Source organism: Oryza glaberrima, chromosome 10 (assembly GCF_000147395.1).
Source record: "Oryza glaberrima chromosome 10, OglaRS2, whole genome shotgun sequence".
Lineage (NCBI taxonomy): Eukaryota > Viridiplantae > Streptophyta > Magnoliopsida > Poales > Poaceae > Oryza > Oryza glaberrima.
The window spans coordinates 8,457,173-8,478,626 of NC_068335.1; the positions used below are offsets into that span (position 1 = coordinate 8,457,173).

At 40.7% G+C, this 21,454-nt stretch overlaps 1 protein-coding gene and 1 long non-coding RNA gene across 3 annotated transcripts; both read left to right on the forward strand.

The window, feature by feature from the left end:
- Nucleotides 1-311: 311 nt before the first annotated feature.
- LOC127786240 (flavonoid 3'-monooxygenase CYP75B4) lies at nt 312-10,281 on the forward strand. Its single transcript, XM_052313574.1, has 2 exons — nt 312-1,368; nt 9,331-10,281. The coding sequence occupies exons 1-2, from the start codon at nt 406-408 to the stop codon at nt 9,973-9,975; spliced, it is 1,608 nt and encodes a 535-aa protein (XP_052169534.1). The 5' UTR covers nt 312-405; the 3' UTR covers nt 9,976-10,281.
- A 1,977-nt stretch (nt 10,282-12,258) lies between these two features.
- On the forward strand, nt 12,259-15,468 carry LOC127786241 (uncharacterized). 2 transcript variants are annotated; one of them, XR_008019936.1, is made up of 3 exons: nt 12,313-13,063; nt 13,157-13,835; nt 14,175-15,468. It is a non-coding gene; the product is annotated as an uncharacterized LOC127786241 (long non-coding RNA). The 2 variants fall into 2 exon arrangements; XR_008019935.1 differs by having other exon boundaries at nt 12,259-13,063; nt 13,157-15,468.
- The last annotated feature ends 5,986 nt before the right edge of the window (nt 15,469-21,454 follow it).

A 21,454-nucleotide genomic window follows, 5' to 3' on the forward strand; every position in this document is an offset into this window, starting at 1 on the left:
ATTCTTCACCATCAAAATCTCTAATTTTATTGGATGCATGTATTACATTTATTAGATTAATCCAAATTATGAGGTGATAATAATTATTTTTTGGTTTTTAGGTTAAGGGTGGTTGTGTCTTATATTTTGAAATGGAGGGAGCAGTATCACGTCGTTAAAGTTGTTGTATATTGCTAAAACATGGGAGTAATAATTTATTTGCGAACTTAATATCATTATCATTGTTGTTGTTGACTCCTCTTTCATGTTAAAAAATATATATACTCAAATTATTCAACTAGATGGGGTGGTAGGTAAGGGATCTCAGGATGGGACCTGGCACCCATATCCACCAACCACTGTTGTCCCTGAGATAATAGACGCGTGCTTTGCAGAGTGATCCAAAGCTAGCTAGTCCTACCAACAATGGAGGTCGCCGCCATGGAGATCTCTACCTCATTGCTCCTCACCACCGTGGCTCTCTCCGTCATCGTGTGCTACGCCCTGGTCTTCTCCCGCGCCGGGAAGGCGCGTGCGCCGCTGCCGCTGCCGCCTGGCCCCAGGGGATGGCCGGTGCTGGGCAACCTGCCGCAGCTGGGCGGGAAGACGCACCAGACGCTGCACGAGATGACCAAGGTGTACGGCCCGCTGATCCGGCTCCGGTTCGGGAGCTCCGACGTGGTGGTCGCCGGCTCGGCGCCGGTGGCGGCGCAGTTCCTCCGCACCCACGATGCCAACTTCAGCAGCCGGCCACGCAACTCCGGCGGCGAGCACATGGCGTACAACGGCCGGGACGTCGTGTTCGGGCCGTACGGGCCGCGGTGGCGCGCCATGCGGAAGATTTGCGCCGTCAACCTCTTCTCCGCGCGCGCGCTCGACGACCTGCGCGCTTTCCGGGAGCGGGAGGCCGTGCTGATGGTTAGGTCGCTGGCGGAGGCGAGCGCCGCCCCTGGGTCGTCGTCTCCAGCGGCGGTGGTCCTGGGAAAGGAGGTGAATGTCTGCACGACGAACGCGCTGTCGCGCGCCGCGGTCGGGCGCCGCGTGTTCGCCGCCGGCGCGGGCGAGGGCGCGAGGGAGTTCAAAGAGATCGTGCTGGAGGTGATGGAGGTGGGTGGTGTGCTGAACGTCGGCGACTTCGTGCCGGCGCTCCGGTGGCTGGACCCGCAGGGCGTGGTAGCGAGGATGAAAAAGCTGCACCGCCGGTTCGACGACATGATGAACGCGATCATCGCGGAGAGGAGGGCCGGATCACTACTCAAACCAACCGACAGTCGTGAGGAAGGTAAGGACTTGCTTGGCTTGCTCCTGGCTATGGTGCAGGAGCAGGAGTGGCTCGCCGCCGGCGAGGACGACAGGATCACCGACACGGAAATCAAGGCCCTTATCCTGGTTCGTGATTCATGCTCTGATTTAGTAGATGGACACTCACTCGTTCATTGCATATTAACTAAGTAGCTATAATTTTTTAAGAAAAATAATAAAATATATTAGTATATAATATATTACTTTACAAACATATAAATTAAATTAAATTTGATTTTTATAAATAACATATAGATTATAAGATCCACGTTAAATGAGTCTACATCCACTCAATTATTAGAATCTGTCCCCTGAACTTTTTTACTGTTGTCTGTCTGCGTCATGTCCAAAACACTTGTAATGTTTGTTTCTCCTTTGTTGAGAATCTGTTTTTCCCACGTCGATGTGTTTTCTGTTCGGAATTTGGTTTGGGAATTTGGGGATATGCGTCGTTTTGCGCACCAGAAGTCCAGAACACGTACTTGTCGTCATCACCACTCATTTGGCTAACAGATTCTCAAGTAGACTGGTTGTTGGGCTTCCAATAGTAAAATGTAATTCGAGAGCCCTCCCGTTTTAGCGCTATCATACGACGCTGGCAGAGCCGTCTGATCGCTCGCGTCATCATCGAGTCCATCTGCGTAGGCCTCGCAGTCTACTGGTAATTCTTACGATCACAGATAAAATCCGCAAGTGCACGGGTATACAGATGTAGCACTTCCCCTACGGAGTATTCCAAAGGGTATCGAATCGAAGGAAACATGTGTGGTCAGTTCTTCCTCCGGTTCATCCAAGAACACCAAGCAAAGGATAGGGCGGGATAGTGAGGATTCACTAGTTAGAAATAGTGTCTAGGAAAGCTTAAGTTTAATCCTAACGCAATACTTCAGGCACTGGCAACCCGTTATTCCCAGATGTTGCTCTACTACGTACCCGGACAGGGAAGACTTAAGTGATCTCGAGGGCTGTCACCACCTCTACACCTACCTCAAACGTACTGTGGGATACACAGTAATTACTGGATAACAATTACCTAAACACCACGTCTAAGCAATTAATATCTACTTTAGTGTTTATAACTCACCAAAGCAATCTCTATATTTCAGTTAATTATAGTGAATAATAATCCCGTATGCTATTTAAGAACTAACCAAGAGATAATTCTCACAAGATAAATCTAAATTACTCAGGAAGAATATTATATTGAAATCAGAGTAATGAACAAAATAAAAGAAATGAGAGAAGATTACCGACAACTCCAGAATTCATCCGACTTCTTCTACTCTACTCTCTTCCTATTCTAGTATACAATATAGTACAATAGAGCCTCTTATAATTTAGCTCAAGCTTGGAAGTGTGTGTGAGAGTGAAGGAGTGAAACTCCTTATATAGAGGTAGGTATGACGGTTACACGATGCGAATTGTCGGAAATGCCCTGCAACCGTCATCATCAGGAGATGATCAGGACCGTCCACGCCAAACCCCAGCATGAACGGCTGAGATTTTGGGTTCGGCCGAACGTGGGCTAGGCCCACCTGGCCTGGCCTTCGGCCCATCTCCTCCGGTGGTCCTCCTTTATCCATTTCTCGGAGTTTTGAGCTGAGTCTTTGATATTTTGATGATCACAACCCATCCTTGTATGGATACACGTTTCCCCTCACTTTAGTCTGATTTTACCCCAACTTCGGGGTTCAACACCTGCATACAAATAAACACCAACACTAGTGGAATATGTGAGATTAAACACCTATCGCTATATTGAATGTGTTATTATCTGGACTTTATGCAGAGGTTGGCGGTATAGAATCGGCATTTAACAGCCGCCAACATAGTTGTAGGCATGGCTTTCTGGATAAGGATCGAGATGAAACCACTCCAACCACACGTCACACGCAAATCCTGCTTTAGAGAGTCACAGAGAGAGAGGCTACAGTTTCTCCCCCATGTCCTTTTCCTCTTCAAACAAAGTTTTCTCTCAAATTACTTATCCGATCAACAATCCGATTACACCATTGTGTTCGTTACAATTAAATCATCACAACAAGCTCTGACATTATTATATTACGATGAAAAAATATTTATATTTATAAATTACTTTTATTATATACGTAAGTTACTTTTATCATACATATAAGTTACTTTTAGATTTGACTAAATTACTTTTATATTTGACATATAAAAGTAAATTTAATAAAGTCTGAAAGTAGTTTACATATATTATAAAATTAACTTAAAACAAAACGGAAGTAACTTTGTCACGACATTAGAAGTAAATTCGTTGTAGGGATAAAAATATAACTTTATCTAAAATTAAATTTAATTAGCAAAAATCAACACACGTAAGTTTAACAATTTTTAAAAGTAACTTCAATGTTAATTGGAAGTAACTTTTGCATGGTTCAAGTTGAAAGGAGATACTGGATGGAGTACAAACTAGCTACCACTAGCTGTGTAGTCACGTCCAATGAAAAAATGCATTAATTAAAGTTACTTTCTTTTTGTTATAGTTACTTCTATAATATATTTAAATTACTTTTAGGCTTTATTGAATTTACTTTTATATGTCTAAGAAGTAATTTAGTGAAATCTAAAAATAATTTAGATATATTATAAAAGTAATTTATTATTTTTCATCAAAATATAATCATGTGAGATCTTGTTATGAAGATTTAATTGTTACGAACACAATGATATAATCGGATCGTAGATCAGATAACTAGTTTAAGAGAAAATTGTATTTGAAGTATAGGTGGACAGTGTCTCTCATATATGGAGTGGTAGCTGGTTTAGACAAATCAGCTACCACTTGCTGTGTAGTCACGTTCCCAATCGTAAAATCCTCCTTTTCCGTGGGAATAGGATAATGCACCACCTAAATTATTTTAATGCTACCTTACTCTAAACTTCGGATATCCGCACGGTCTTCAAAGCAGTGACAAATCTAGAATTTTTATTTTGGTGTGCCCACACAATCCTCAAAAGCCAAATCAGAGTCACTCATATACACAAATACAGTAAAAGTTCTTTTTTTTAAAGGAACACAACAAGGGAGGCCCCCACTGCTAAAAGATTATTATTAAAAAAGAAAGAAGGTTACAAAGCAAATTACAACAAAAGGATCCAATCTCTGACTACATGTTGATCACTCACTTTCAACCTAAACAGCAAAAGGAGGAAGTATCCTTTAAGAAGTTGCCTCCAAGAAAAAAACAAAGGTAATCTGTTCTCAAAAATGAAACCATTCCTTTCTTTCCAAATATTCCAAGCCCCTAAAAGGAACTTTTCCATAAAGCATTGCCCATTGTAAACATGTTTAACCTTCATGATCATATTGCTCAAACTGAGAGAACTATCCCACAAGATGCCTAAAAAAGTGCAACAAGTCACCGAGAAAGGGCACTTAAAGAAAAGATGCATTAAAGTGTCAGTACATCTCTACCGACAAAGAACACAAAACAAATCATAATCTGGTGGAGCACAGTGTTTGTGATCCAGCATAAATTTAGTGTTCAATCTATCCATGAAAACAAGCCAGCTAAATACTTTAACCTTGGAGAAAACCTTACTCTTCCAAAGCCACACAAAGTGCTGAGGGGGCTGCAAGTGCCTAAAATTCAGAGCATAAAACTTCTGGGAAGTATATTTCAAACCACCCCAAATATAGGACCAAATATATGGCTATCTCACTCTCCTGAGAAAGATCAATAGTGCTAATAAAATCTGAAAGAGCCTGAAACTCAGTATAAGCTTGTTGAGACAAAGGCAGCTGAAAATTGTCTGACATTTGAGCTGACAGATAGCCATGCACAAATGATTTTTTGTTGGCAGGAAATGAATAAAGTCTAGGCATTGAGAAACTAAGAGGGGGATTATCAGACCAAATATCCTCCCAAAAAGAACATGTTAAACCATTCCCCACATTGCATCTAGCAATCCTTCTAAAGAAATCCATCAGCTTATAAATATCTCTACACCAAAAAGACCCTTTAGAGATGACAAATGAGGGACCACTTGATCATAATAAGAGGACCAGATAAGATCAACCCATGGCACATTCCTTCTATTATAGAATTTGTCCAAAAATTTCACCAAAAGAGCTTGATTCCGAATAGAAAGGTTGATAACACCAAGCCCCCCTTTTACTTTAGGTTTACAAACTTTGTCCCAAGCTGCTAAATTTTCTGCTTGAATTCACATATGAACATCTCCAAAGACAATGTTTCCTTGCACTATCAATATTATCAATTACTGTCTTAGGCAACATTATAGTGCACATGTAATTGGTTGGCAAGGAGGAGAAAACTGAATTAACTAGAGTAAGCCTATTACCATATGACAAGAAATCTGAGTTTGCAGACAATCTCCTTTCAATTCCTTCAACTAGAGGAGCAAAATCAACCACTCTAGGCTTAGTTGTTCCCAAAGGCAGACCAAGATAAGTAAAGGGGAGTGAACCAATTTTGCAACCAGAAACCCTAGCAAGCATCTCATCTTTTCCATCACTCAAGTTTTTAGGGATTAAACATGATTTTTGATAGTTAACCTTTAATCTAGTACCTTGAGCAAAAGATTGAAGCAGAACTTTTAGAGTAAAAAGCTCCTTCCCACAATCCTTAACATATAAAAGAGTATCATCTGCATATTGGACCACTGGGAAGTTATGCTCTTGACTATAGGGCAATGGCTTGGATAACAAACACAAATGGTGTGCTATGTTTATTAAAGATTGCAGAAGATCAGCTCCCACAACAAACAACGGCGGTGAAAGGGGTCTTACACCCCCCCCCCCCCCGCCTACAATGAAAATTCTTTCTAGGAACTCCATTCAGAAGAACTGAAGAGAAGCAGAAGAAAAATCTTCTGAATCCAGTTTAACCATTTTCTAAAAACCCCATAGCTTTCATCACCAACAAAATAGCTTCATGTTCAATAGTATCAAAGGCTTTCTCAAAGTCCAACTTTAAAAGAACGATTTCCCTTCTAGAGTGGTGACATTGATGAAGAAACTCAAAATTCCAAGCAAGGCAATCCTGAATAGTTCTCCCTTTTATAAAACTATATTGATTTGGATGTATTACTGATAGGATTACCATTTGCAATCTGCCAGCCAACAACTTCGTCAAAATCTTCAGAGAAATCCCCATAAGAGAAATAGGCCTATAGTGATTTATAGTCTCAGGACACAATTTTTTAGGCACCAAAGTGATGAAAGAGTGATTCAAAGGATTCAAGTCTAGAGAGCCTCAATGAAAATCAGCACATAATTTATAATAATCTTGACATATAATGGGCCAGCATTTCTTAATAAAAAGGCCATTAAAACCATCCGAACCAGGAGCTCTATCAATAGGGAGATTCTTAATAAGCTTATCAACCTCATTCTTAGAAAAGGGGGCATCCAGGATTTCCAAACCGTCTTGTGAAGGGATTAAAGAAGGGAGATCAAAAGGCATACATTCAAAACAAGAAATTCCCATCCTCATCTTAAAAGCATTCCAAGCAGTATGGGCTTTAGCCTCATGATCAGAGAGGGTTGACCCATCCACATCAGCCAAAATAGCTATAGAATTCTTCCTGTATGATTCAGTTGCCATTGCATGGAAAAAATTTGTGTTTTCCCCTCCAAATTTAGCCCATCTAATAGTACACCTTTTCTACCAGTATGTTTGCTTATATTTCAAGTAAGTAAGCAACTTAGATCTGACAAAAACTCTGAAATTCCATTCCAACACAGTGAGATCTCTATATTCCTCAATGATATCAAAAAAAAAAAGATCACAACATTACAGTTTGTGATGAGTTTCTGAAGCTTACATAGATTCCTACTCCATTTTATAAGCCCCTTTCTTAAAGCTTTGAGTTTAGATGAAATATTTCTAGCAGCATCCAAAAAACTGCCATGATTAGCCCAAATAGATTGGACTAAATCAAAAAACCTTTCATGCTCAACCTATAAATTCTCAAACCTGAACACATTTGATCTAGGAATAACAACTGCACAACACAGGCGGTATGATCAGAAGTTGACCTAGCTAAAGGCTTGACTAAAGTATTAGGAAAAGAGGAAGACCAACTAGTAGAAGTGAAAAACCAGTCCAATTGCTCAAGTTGAGGGTGATTTTGCATGTTACTCCAGGTAAAGGCTATGCCCTTAATAGGGACTTCCACTAAACCCAAATTACTTATGACCTCATTAAAAAGAAAAATATCATTCATATCCGCTCCTGGCTTATTTCTATTTAGAACTAAACGATAGAAGTTAAAATCACCAAGCAACAGCCAAAAATCACCAACAGGAATTTGGAGACTATAAAGCCAAGCCAAAAAATTAGACCTTTCAACACCAGTACAGGGCTCATAATTAGTAACCATTGTCCAAGATAAACTAGAATCATTAGAAGTAAAAGTGATCATTAGAAGTAAAAGTGAGCTGGACAACAAAACTTTCAATTGTGATATTCATAACAGAGAAGACATAACTATTCCAGCAAACCAAAATACCCCAAGATGCACCCCTAGAAGGGGAAAAAGCAAATTTGTCAAAACGCTTAGGGGTGAACTTCCTAATGAAGGAATGATCAAAATTACTTCTCTTAGTTTCATGTAAACAAAAAAAAATGCACATCCGCTTTCCTCTATCTTATTCCTAATAGCCAACCACCCATCATCAGAATTTATGCCTCTTACATTCTAACACAGAACATTCCAGTCCTAAAAGCACCATTCATTTTAAACAGTGATAGTAGTGTAGATCATATCTTACATAACACAAACAAAGAAATGAAACGATGTTAATGAAACACTTTTTTAAGCTTAGAAATGCTTGCACGCACCATCATTAATGATTCATTGTAACTTATTGATTTCACATTTCACAAATATGCATCATCCAAACAAAGTAAAATTGTAAAAGCTAGAAAATTAGCTGTGTTACGAGCCTACCAACTTGCCTGATTACCCCATATACTGGTTAGGATAATGGTTATAATAGCCGTAACCAGCAAATCGAGACTAAAGATCTCGATCTTTAGTACCGGTTAAAATAACAAGTACTAAAGATGCATACCAAGTCAAAAAACTATATGTGGGATGTGGGACTCAAACTTACGATCTCTCACCCCAATCCTCACGTGCGTTACCATCCCACCTAGTACACACATCTGACTTAGATAAATATGCTTTCTTTTTAAACTAATCGTAAAGACATCTTTAGTAAAAATATCTTTAGTCCAAGTTAGTATTACCAATAGAGAATAAAGATCCTCCAGCATTATTTTTGGTTGGTGATACCAACCGGTATTAAAGAAGTATTTTTAGTACCGATTAGTAACATCAACCATGAGTAAAACTGTTTCTAGAGAGTTAGACTTTTAGAACCGGTACTAAAGAATCTTATACCAGTTCTTAATCCAACCGAGATATTTTTTATTTTGGATACCACAATGAAAGAAAGATCAGTTCTCTAGTAAATGTTGGTGCTACTTGACTGGTTGGCGGTGACAACTACCGTCGGCCATAGCGTGCCTGCGTGTCGTGGGCTGCGCCACTACGCTGGACTCCATCTCACTGCCCGTTGTGCAGCGCTCGCCGCTTCGCATGTGCCACCAAGACGAGAGATGAGATACAGAGAAAACCCTATACACGCACGTGCACGCCCGATAGATTCGTGTGCTGGTGGAGTCCAGACAATGCAGCGGGGCCTTGCACTCTATTTCGGCATTTATTTATTTATTATTGTGACCAGGCACCAACCGATCATTTTAGGCCCATTGCTGCATACTGCTTTTTAAAATTATTTTGCAAATTTTGGGTATGCTGCCAGTCCATACCGGGAAGGCAGGAACCCGTCCGCCCCTCTTTGAAGTACTACTAATACATGTTACATTATCATTTTTAATAATATGTTTATAAAAATATTGAAAACATTGCCACATGAATGTGTTTATATTATAAATATATTATTATATACCATTTTTCATATATTAAATTTTAGTTATTTTTATATAGACCCATCCTATGATGTCATATGTCTTTCTGCTGACTATGCAGAATCTATTCGTGGCGGGCACAGACACAACATCAACCATAGTTGAGTGGACAATGGCAGAGCTGATTCGACACCCAGATATCCTCAAGCAGGCCCAAGAGGAGCTAGATGTTGTTGTGGGTCGTGATAGGCTCCTCTCAGAGTCGGATCTATCACATCTCACCTTCTTCCATGCTATCATCAAGGAGACGTTCCGTCTTCATCCATCAACACCGCTCTCGCTGCCACGCATGGCATCTGAGGAGTGTGAGATCGCAGGCTACCGTATCCCCAAGGGTGCAGAGTTGCTGGTCAATGTGTGGGGGATCGCCCGTGACCCAGCCATATGGCCTGACCCACTAGAGTACAAGCCCTCTCGGTTCCTCCCCGGTGGGACGCACACTGATGTGGATGTCAAGGGAAATGATTTCAGACTTATACCATTCGGTGCAGGGCGAAGGATATGCGCCGGCCTCAGTTGGGGCCTGCGGATGGTCACCATGACAGCGGCCACGCTGGTGCATGCATTCGACTGGCAGCTACCAGCGGACCAGACGCCAGACAAGCTCAATATGGATGAGGCGTTTACCCTCCTGCTGCAAAGGGCAGAGCCATTGGTGGTTCACCCGGTACCAAGGCTTCTCCCATCCGCTTACAATATTGCATAAAGATTTACGAGTTGAATGTAATTAACGAAAAGTTATTTCCGTGTGTGTGGCATCAAATAAATAGAGGGTATGAACTTTTGTCATGGTGTTGCATCATTGTTGTATGTTGGTAGATTGGTTTTTCACAAGTATCTATACTCCTTATAAAAAGGAGTAGTGGTGATGATTCTGCTACCACCCCACTACCAACTCTTATCTTTTTTTAAGGACATCTAGAATTAGTGGGCCCACATGTCATTACTCTCACCAACTTTTATTCTTGTGAAAGGTTATTACCGTGCGAATAAATAGAGGGTTTGAACTGTCGTTGTGTTATATCATTCGATGTATGTTGATTGGTTTTGTTTTTCACAAGGAGTATACATATATTAAGGGACAGAATAATTGTCAGTCGCTAAAAAAATTGCAATCCATCAGTCGATCTGTGTCATCCGATCTAGAATCAAAGATGTGAATCTTTGTTGGGCCGTGGGTTAATGTTGTTACTGGGCAAATTCGATGAAACTGTTACAGAAGTTAATGTTGTCGTTGTCTTGCATATAATATAATCCGAACCGAAAAAATATTCAGATTTGCACTATAATTACGTGAAACTTGCACTAACTTTGTGCAATTTCAACTTATGATATGTGCGTGCAACATATAAATAAAGTATAAAACATAGGAAATGCACTAATCAAAAGGTGCATCAAACTGCAAACTTGCGGCACAAAGGGCATCAAACTCGCTTGGTTCAGCACTCCGGCTGCTTTGCTTATGCAAATTCATACACTTCTGTACGGCTTTCCTGCCTTTGCTGTCATATTTGGAAAATTCGTCGCCACACATGTGCAGTTGCATGCTCTATCTAATGCTCTGTAAATGGCATATGCGCTTGCTCCATTTGGAACCAAAATATTAATATCAGAAGATTATTGTTCAGTGTGAAAGCAATATATACAAATATGTACCTCGAAAAGTCACTTAGTGTATAAACCTCCGATAAGTGCAAGAAAAAATAAGTTGTATATCAATATACTGGAACTTGCATCAATTATAAATGTGTCATTCTGTATGAAGGGTTGTCCAAAGACTTGTGAATCTGATTTAGTAGCTTTGTGAATATGATTTATGAGATGGTAAATATGTGAACTTTGCTACATATACGATAGTTCAAAGAGCAGAACTATCTGAAGGGCAGAGGCTGCTAAAAATAAGTCTAAAGTATAGTCTCCTGCGATGTTTGTCAAAAACAAAAATATTGCTCCAAAATTGAGCCGCTATTACCAGCCACTGAACCATAAAGGTCAGATAGACGAAAAAAAAATCCCACCGCATGTGTAAAATTGTGACGGGTTATGCTTGATTTGCCAAGCATCTACACAGAACGAAAAAAAAAACAGAGAAGAAAATCAATTATTACAAAACATTATAATTGAAGTTGCATATTGTGGAAATTATGGGTACCATATATCCATATAGACATATATCCATATAGACAGCTTATCTGACTAGAGATATATCGAGCATTGTCGAATTTACATCGTCCGGTGCCATTTGTGACCATCACATGATTTTGGATTAGTGGAATCCATGCATGGATAAAAAGCCACTGAATTCTTAATATTTACATATGATCACAAATTAACACCATTCGGTATAAAGTCTGCGAATGCCGAACATTGGGCAAGGGAGACATTGTTGAGTCTTTAGCATGCCAACTATAGCCTGAAACGTGCTCATCATACCACATAAACAGGCAACCAAATGTATTACACATTCAAGACACTTGACTCAAATTGCTAAACCTCTACAACATCTCAATTACCCAAAATTCTTACTTATGCTCAGCTAACCCCAGAAAATTGCTATCTTTGCACTTTCATCTAAGCCAAGTTATCAATTACATAAAGACATTACTTATATACAAATATAGACAAATAACTTAGCTACATACATAGGGCTGACCGGCCAAATATTAGTGTCCATCGGAAGCATGTCTACCCAAATTAACCCACAAGCAACATACTAGGGGTAGACCACTAGATAGGGCCATCCTAAACTGGCAAACGGTACCGAGCACTTATCTACTTGCAGTGAAGTCTAAACAAAGATATATGAACGAGTTAGTACATTAATGTACTGGCAAAGCTAGCGCACAAGGCTCTAATTCAAAGAGAGGCTATATGTTGTCTCAATTTTCGCATAAAGCCAATTTTGATTCACAAATATTTTGCAACGTATTTAAAGTAAACATTTGCAATGTGTAAAGCATATAAATCACGACATAATGTCAACATCTATACTAATATAAAAAGGAGTTGTGCCTAGCAATCCTACGGGTGAAATCATCCCCTCTCATCTCATACGTCCATCGACCATCGACTCTAATCTTATCCATCCGTTGTCCTCCTCGCCGATTGCACCGATTCCGCACCCACGCGATGACCCGTCGCGCAAATCCCCGCCGCGATGACTCCGCCCCGCGATTCCCCGCCGCCTCCTCGCTTCTCCTCCCTCCGCACGCATCCTCCTTCCTCGCGACGGGCCAGCGCCGCCGCACCGTCGGACCAGCGCCGCCATCCCAAATCGCAAACAGCCAAACCCCACTAGGCAGACCCGGACCAGCGCCGCTACGCCTCCGGCCTTCCACCAACGACTCCGGTGCTACCACCGGTGCCGGCACGATACGGACGCCGCTATTCCTCCCACCTCCTTGCCGCAGGTCGCGAGTCACCGCGATTGTCACCTCCTTGCCGGACACCGCGCGACCCCCCTAGATTCACGCCCAAGCTCCGGCCGACGGTTTCCTCTCGGCTCTCGCGACATGAGACCACGCATTTCATCCCCTGATGATCCCCTTCCGTGCACCGGTAACTCCATCTCGATCCCCTTCTCCTCCGTGAATGACAGATCAATGTCCCCTCTTCTCCATGCCGTGCGTGGCTAGCGCTATGGAGCACTTCTCCAACTGAACCAGCCATCTTCTCATCTGCGCCACCAATGCACCCTCAATCTCCATGGCCAGTTGGCCACACACTCAATCTTCGTCGTCGCAGCTCCTCCTGTCGACACCTGCTCTCCGTCAACAAACCACCGGCCAACTCATGTGAGTCATTAAATTTCTTTGATTTGTTTCTGGTCGACTGCTATGAGATTTATGCTATATTGGTAATGCTAACCATGGGCTATTGTAATGCAGCTCTCCAGCTAAGAACGTGAGATGTCGGTGGTAATTTTTAGCCGACCAGAGATGCTGGCAATCTTGCGGAAACAACAGGCATGGTGACAGATTTCTGTTCTTTTTTTACCTATGAGGAGATTGTTGAAAGCTGTTTTTTTTTTACTAATGCAATCTCTCTGCATATATTTCTGATGCTAATCAGGTGTTAAATCTTTTCTTTATGCACACAAGATGGTCGATGAAATTACCCAATGCATGACATGCACTGAATGCTTCCCTCGCATTCTACAACTACTACTGTTATGACTTATGACAAGTTGGATGTTGATGATTGGGACTTTGGGAGACTGTCTTGGGAGGATAAGAACCACAGAAACCGCTTTGCTTTCCTTGCGCTCGGGTGTGCACAATTATTACGATGTGCCAGCAACTGAAATGAGCGGTCAATTTGTTGTTGTGCACTTGTCCACGTTGTAGAGTGGCTGTTTTCTATTCTCTGGTTGAATTGGAATTTTTTTTCCTCACTTGTATCTGTTAGTACGCAAGGAATTGCCCACAGCCAATGAGTTACAGGGAAATGGAACTTGGAGATACAGATATATACATACTGGAGATGGCTCTGTTAGTAGCTTCAGAGGTGATGGCTTTGGGGTGTCCACCAACCTCGAGATCACAATACATACTCCAAATGCTTCAGGTACAACAAAGTATTGCCTTTCTTTTTTTTACTGTTCAGAAGGAATTATGAAAGTATTTAAATTGAGTATAAAAAGATATGGTGTTGCTAACTTCAAGAAAATGTCTCACCCAATTTCTGCTTTTCCTGTCTGGTTAAACAATTACCCCTTGTAGAGCAAGTGAGCATAAAGTAGAGGTCATTATATTTTTCTTTTTGCTGCAATTATGTTTCCAAATGAATTAAATTATGCCTGTACAATTTGTTCACAGGCAAGTTCATAATTTTTCAATTTAGTTCAGTTCTCAGTTTCCATCTGAATATATGGATCATCATAACACTGGCAAACTGTATATACAGCTCTGTGGCATGAATTTGTTGGATTCATGCTATTGATCCTTGGCTCGGTCAATTTATTTTTCTACATGTGTATATGCACTGAGAAGATTCAACAGAAAGGAATGATGAGTAATGAGGCTTGAAGGAATAATAGTCTGTAAGGTGATGCATTTATATTAGTTTAACAAACAAAGGGAAGATTGATTCATGCATATTAGTTTAGCAAACAAAGTGAAGAATTGATGCGAAGGATCTGATCATGCTTTGGATCTAAATACCAAATTGATACTTTCTTGTTTGGGGAAAACATTTTTTTCCTGTTAACTTTGTTAAATGCTTTAGTTTATGGTTTTTACACAATGCCTTTATTTTATCACTGGAATAATGTGAAACTATTAAGTTACCAAATACTCTGTTTTCTTACCAGATGATATTTTACTTCTCCAGCTCACTTTGTGCACTCTTAGTATTTGCATTGCATTGTGTCTTCCTTAGCTATAAATGCAGCAATCTGAAAGAAACTATATTGAAATGCCAAAGTAGGAAACATCTAATATATTATGGAGTAGAATAGTATATATTTGCTAATAAAGAATTTTTTATGACCTGGTTTAAGTTATATATAGCTTTCTTCAAGAATATAAATTTTATAATCATCTCTCCATTTGCCACCTTATCTTGAAGAAGTTTAGTTACCGTCATCCTTAGGAATCGTAATTTGTTGATCAAAATAATTTTCGTAGCTTCTAATGTACATGACTTAAATTTAATTTCCATCCCCAGTATAGCCAACATGAAGGCTCATAACTGTGGATTATGAAGGAAGGTTTTGAGGTGCTGAAGCAAACTAATTAGGGAAATATTCAATATATTTCTGGTATTTGAAGTTGGTTCGTGCACTGACATGGTTGGATCTATACTATTGACAGAAGTGATATTGGGAGTCTTTTGTTCAATTGGTAGTGTCCACCAACAATGACAGTGATCGAGAGGCAAGTTGTCGTCCATGACCAGAGATTAAGAAGAATAACCTCTATTATTTGAAGTAATCGGCATTGAACACGGTGATTCGGTGAAAACTACAAGTTGGTAAGCCGAATCTGTTTTGGAGCAAGGTAAGCCTCCTTTGGGACAGAATGGCAGGGATACACTCCTTAAAGAATAAATGGAGCTTGTGAGAACTATGAACACTTCTTGATATTTAGCTTTGATTGCCCATATAGTATTGTTCTTGTTTTTTTTTCATGTTCATGAAAAATGTTTGAAAACGAGGATCGTGTGAATTAAGAAATGATCATTTAAGGGTTTTTGTTTCTTTATTGTTAGACGCTTAGCACTTGCTTATTTGTAACACTATGAAGTTGCAAAACTACTTATACAAAGTTGATTAATTGGATTGCTCAAGTTCCAATCAAATGGTATTTACTTATTGTTGTAAATTGGTACATGCAATAGAAACTTTGAATGTATATTTCTTCACCTGGCAACTGACGTGACCGATATGATCAAATTTTGGGGCATAAAGGTTTGGGGTAGTGATATTTGTCATCTGTCTCCCATTGTTCTTTTATTGTCGTTGGTCAAAGATAGTATATATCTTGCCCTGCTGTTCTTCGGTTGGGTTAATGGTTAGTATAGAAAAAGAACTTCAAATCACTATTATCTTTTTTTTCCAGAAAATAGTAAGCACTGCTGTGCACAATTAGATATCAAATGTTTTAAACATTCTACACATAAATGTACATAGACGGTTCAATTAAATAACGATCATAACGTGCGTTGCACGTGCATGATTACTACGCACGTGCATGATTACTAGTAAATAAATAAGCGTCATTCCTTGCTACCCAACTGGTAGTAAGGCAACAACGTCATATAGCATCATTCCTTACTACCCAACCGGTAGTAAGGCAACTATATCATATACGTTACTCTCAACATCATTTCAAATCATCAAGTTCCAAAAGCATTTATAAAACACAAAACTATACCCACAGCACATCACTATGTCACTCACGACTGTGAGCGCGGTTAGTCGATTAGTTTTAGATTCTGCCGAGTTTGTACAGCTTTACTCACATGATGTGAATTGCTCTAGTTTATCCGGTACCCGTCAGCATAACCACACTCTACACATTAAATGTGGTCTAGAGGTTACAATGTAGCCTTTACATTAAACTAGACCTAATGCCTAGCCTTGCACCAGCACGACAAATGTGAATTCACCCTAGGAATAACCTAGAGCCATTAGGTGGCAGGCCCACGCCTTAAACCTAACGTAGTGGCGGCAAAAGCATATGTTTCCCCATGAGGCATTGTACCATTGTATTGGACAAACTTAGAGACCTAAACTACTCTCAGCAAGTAAATAGGTACCTCCTCTAGACAACCCTACTACCTTTACAGGTCAATAGGAAGGCTAGACATTACATAACTTAATTGGATAAGGCCACCCCATAAATAGCACATGTGGATGTATGGTAAACATAAGTGGATGCGGTGGCGAATCCAACGGGAGGCCCAGGGTTGGCCTAGCACGCCTCATGGCACATGCGAAAGACACCCCCTTGGATGATTAATTGTCATGCCCAGAAATTCGCTACCAAAATTTCAAGCAGAATGTGTATTAAAATCTCTGTCCAAGACTAGCCGGAGTACGCAAACGACAATTTGATAAACAGATCCACGTCTTACAAAAATAATAAATAATTCTTACAAACGCAGCGAAAATAAACAACTAAACTGGACTTAATCTTCACGACCAAAAGCGAAGCATCCTCCATAGAACCACAGGCATCCTCAATGTTCGAAACAAGCTCAATCCTTATAGAACTCACCATCTCAATCCTTATAGAACTCACCATCTGAATCAATCTCTGCTTCTAGGGTGGGGAAAAATAAAGCAAGAATGAGTACCAACCACCGTACTCAACAAGTCATACCAACGGGAAGGTATGATGTAAGATATTCGCAAAGGATAGGCCATAGGATATTTTCAATAAAAGCAGCATTTATAAATCATAATTTGAATAAGTAAAACAATAGATATAATTAAGTAATATTAAAATATCACTGTCCAACGCTAAACCACGTTGCAACAGGCCCAACCAAACCACCTGAACAACACCAGTTCAATAAGTCAAATTATTATAGTGAGACTAATCACGTTGAGCTGGTTAACCGCCCAAAAACTGCGGGCACGGCTATTTGAATAGTTTTAACTCTGATCAGAGGTTTATAACTGTTGGTTTCTTAACGACATTACTAGAAATATAATTCCCAGCAATGGCGTAGAAATATTCATGGTATATTATGGTTACAAATCACATCCGCAAGCGCACGGATATACCATTGTAGCATTTCACCCAGAAGTATTCCAGGGGTATCGTATTTGTTTAATCCCGTGGGATGATTATAATAAAGAGAAATATGCTAATATTTATATGTTACTTGTCATAATCAAAGTCTAAGCAGTGGTTAATTTAATTCAAGGGTAGAGTGACACGAAACAGAAGAACTCATTCTCTCATAAATACTAAGTCTAGGCTAAGAGGAAAAGAATAAGAAAAGAATCTATTCCTATTCTTCTAAAATACATACAACTTTAGATAATATTATCTACTATATAATTATATAGCCAATACCCCCTTTACAATTCCCTCCTGGTATTTCGAGAGATCACCCCTGGTTGCCGAGTTTCTTGCGACAACCCGTCATAGCCATCCAACCGGGGCTAAATACGGAGGAGTATCCTCCCCAGGAAAGTAACTTAGGATTATATACTAACGTGGAGGAATACCCGTACTGAGCTGTGACCATCAGCGACCCACCTCTACTGTCTCGCGGCATATAACACCTAATAATGATATTCAATAGCCTAAGCACCTCACGTATGCTACTAAATATTACTCTAAAATCATCGTCATGACATAGAACAATCATATAAGTGAACATTATACCCACACCAATGCATCTCCCAGGTAAGCTAGCTAGACAATTATATCTCGAATAATATACCAGAAAGTCGGTACTCAAAAAATCAGAGTGAAGTAAAGTACCGTAAATATATTTAGAAGAATATTTTAATAATTGTATAAGTCTTACAAAAGAAGGAAGAGCTACTAGAGCCATACCCGAATTCTCCCGAGGACTCCGAGGACTAAAGAAACTATTCTATTCCTATTCCACTAGCAATAGAATACTAAACTAAACTTGAGAGAAAGCTTGGAGCTTCTTGCTTGAGTGTGTGATGGAGGGAATGAGGTGAGGGCCTTTTATAGGCTGGGAATGACGGTTATGATGGTTGGAAAGGTCGGAAACGCCCTCCAACCATCATTGGGAGTGAATGTCCACTGTTCCCTCAAAACCCTGGATCCAACAGAGCTGGCACTGGTTCGGCCGAACCCTAGGCTAGCCCAACCGGCCCAGTTTCTGGCAGGCCTCCTCTTTGACCTCTTCTTTCTTCAGACTTTGTGAATTTTGGCCCTTTGTGAGTCGTGTCAATTTTGTGTTCTAGCCCATCTATCCATAAGTCTGATTCTCGACAGCGTCTGATTGATTGATCGTCCATTTTGCTGTCAATTCTTCTCCGTTTCGTGTTGTATTCTCTACAAGATGTTAGAATCCTAGTGCAAGTGGAAATAGTTAATTTTAAAACAAATATGCATTGCAAGCATAGCTAGTTGTCCTTTGTTATAGTAATATCGGAGGCCGAAACTGATCGATAATGACCATCAACATCAACTTTACCCACATGACATGATTCCACACATGTTACCATGCCCCGAAGTACCACTGCGATACTGCAAATGGGAAAATCGTGACAAAACCTGTCATATAACCCTCCCTAACCGAACATACCCACCTCAGGTTTCACGCCCTCCTTATGCCAAGTCGGCCAGTCCCCTTTCGTTCCTAGGTAAATCCGGAAACAATGAAGACCAAAAGCCAGGTCCGAACTGCACCATCGCCTCTACCCTTACCATGGTATGTCAGCTAGGTTAAATTATACTCTAGATTAAGCCTGTAGCCCACGCTGGCATGTGGTAAGTACGATTATATCTTCCAAGGATTCCCGAGAATCGGTCCTTAATTGTCATGGGCACGACTTCCAAATCCACGCATCCACAACCCACTATTAAAGCATATTTTAGTTTAATTAAACAATAACCATGGGGGTACATCATCATATAATTAAGGACTAAATTATAATGAATCCCATTGTGAACTAATTGATCTAAGCATGGCTAAGCATTTCTACAACAATCATCTAATCAATTATATCCCAAGTTATCAATGGCATAAGATATCAACAAGCTGAGGACGATAGGCATCCATCCCACATGACATTCTAAAATAATGCAATTTAATAAAAAGCAGGGGATTTTATAAAATAGGTTCAACATGTTCAATGTTGTATGTATGACTTGCCTTGCTCTTGAACAGATGAAACCTCAGCAACCACTTCAAAATAAGCTGGATCACCGGAACTGCCGGAATCTATACGACAAACAAAGCATACAAGAAATACAAGCAATAAGGCTACTGAAATAGTAAAAGAAATCAATTTTAATGGATTCTATACATTTTAATGAATTCACTGCAACTTGAATGGGTTAAAACGGAGCTCAGATTATTTAGATATGAATTTTACAATATGAGCTGTGTAATTACTAACAACCGAAAAACCTTAATCAATTATTACATATTAATGCCCATAGAGAAATAGATCAATGGAAATATATCACCAGTAAGCAAGCCTCACAAATTAGTGACTCAACGAGCCAACACATCGTGACACGGGACCATCCAAACGGTCAACCAAACCGGCGAATGGAACCGGCAGCTCAGAACGACTCTAAACTAAAGAACGACTCAGAACGACCGAACGGACTAAAGCTTTGGCAATACTACGTGCGAATGATCCTAAAGCAACTTAGAGAACGGCTGCAGCAAAGTCGGCAACTAAGCATGGTTTGCGGCAATGACCCGGTATGGCAAACAATAGGCCGGTAGAGACTCGCATGTACTAAAGCGGCTAAGCAACTCAACTACCGAGCTATGGGCAGCAGCTGAACAGCGATGGCGACACGGGACAGCGGCGGCGATGCTCAGCTACGGCACCCGGCAGCAGCGGCAGCGGCTGCGCGGCTAGGGCAGCAGCAACGGCGCACGGCGGTGGCGCAGTAGGGCGGCTCGGCTGCAGCGGCAGTAGCGGCAGCGGCGCGGCGGCAGCGGGCAGCGGTACACGGCACGACACACAGCAGCGGCGGCGCCTTGGCCGGCAGCGGTGCTAGGGTTTACCGCGGTGACACAACAACGCGACAAACACTCGGTCATGCGGTTAGGGTTAACGCTAAACGATCAAGACAACATCTAAATAAAGAAGGGTTGGAAAAGATTTCTCACCGAGGAAAACAACGGCAACGGCAAGGGTTTGGAACAGCGGTGACGGTAACCCGGCAAGGATGACGACGACGACGCTAAAAGAAACCTAGGACGGAGTAGATTAGAATATACATAGATGGAGAATAGCGGCAGCCATAGCACGGAGAGGGAGTGCGGATTACCGGTACGCAACGGCGACGATGGCGATGGTGGGAGGGCACGGCGCGCGGCAGGAAGGGGGTGGAGGGGAAAACCGAAAATGACGACCACAAAGGGAAAGGAAAAGAAAAATTGATACGGTGCCGTTTTAGGAAAAGAACGGACACAGAACTGGAAGCGGATTCGGACTCAGCTCGTTATACAAAATGGAACCGCAGACTAACGGAGAAGTGAACCAGGCACGGTTCATGGCCAAAGGCGGGCAAGAAAATTATTATTACTTCAACTCTTGACATTTTAAATTAACTTTTGTTATTTCTCTTACTCTGAATATTCCACTATACATCCCGTTAATGATTTATAGCAAAGAGAATTCAAAAAAAAAATCTCCCTGATAATTCCAATTATTAAACACTTTGTTATTTAGGGTTTCCTCTTGGTTAACAACGTATTTTCTATAGACGATTTAGCAATGATTTAGAAACTAAAAAAAGGGAAAACTCCGGGTGTGACATTAACTATATATTTCGTATAATCAGTTGTGATTAGTTGTAAGTTGAAATTATTAACTATCCACCATCGATGTGGTTCACAAGTCCCTACAACAGATGAAGGGATGTGACGCTGTGTCATCCATATAATTAATTACTCATTTTATAATTGGTGCTATTGTTGGTATTTCTTAACGTCACAAATAAAATCCGCAAACGCACGGAAGATACCGATGTAGCAGTTCACCCTCAAGTATTCCAAGG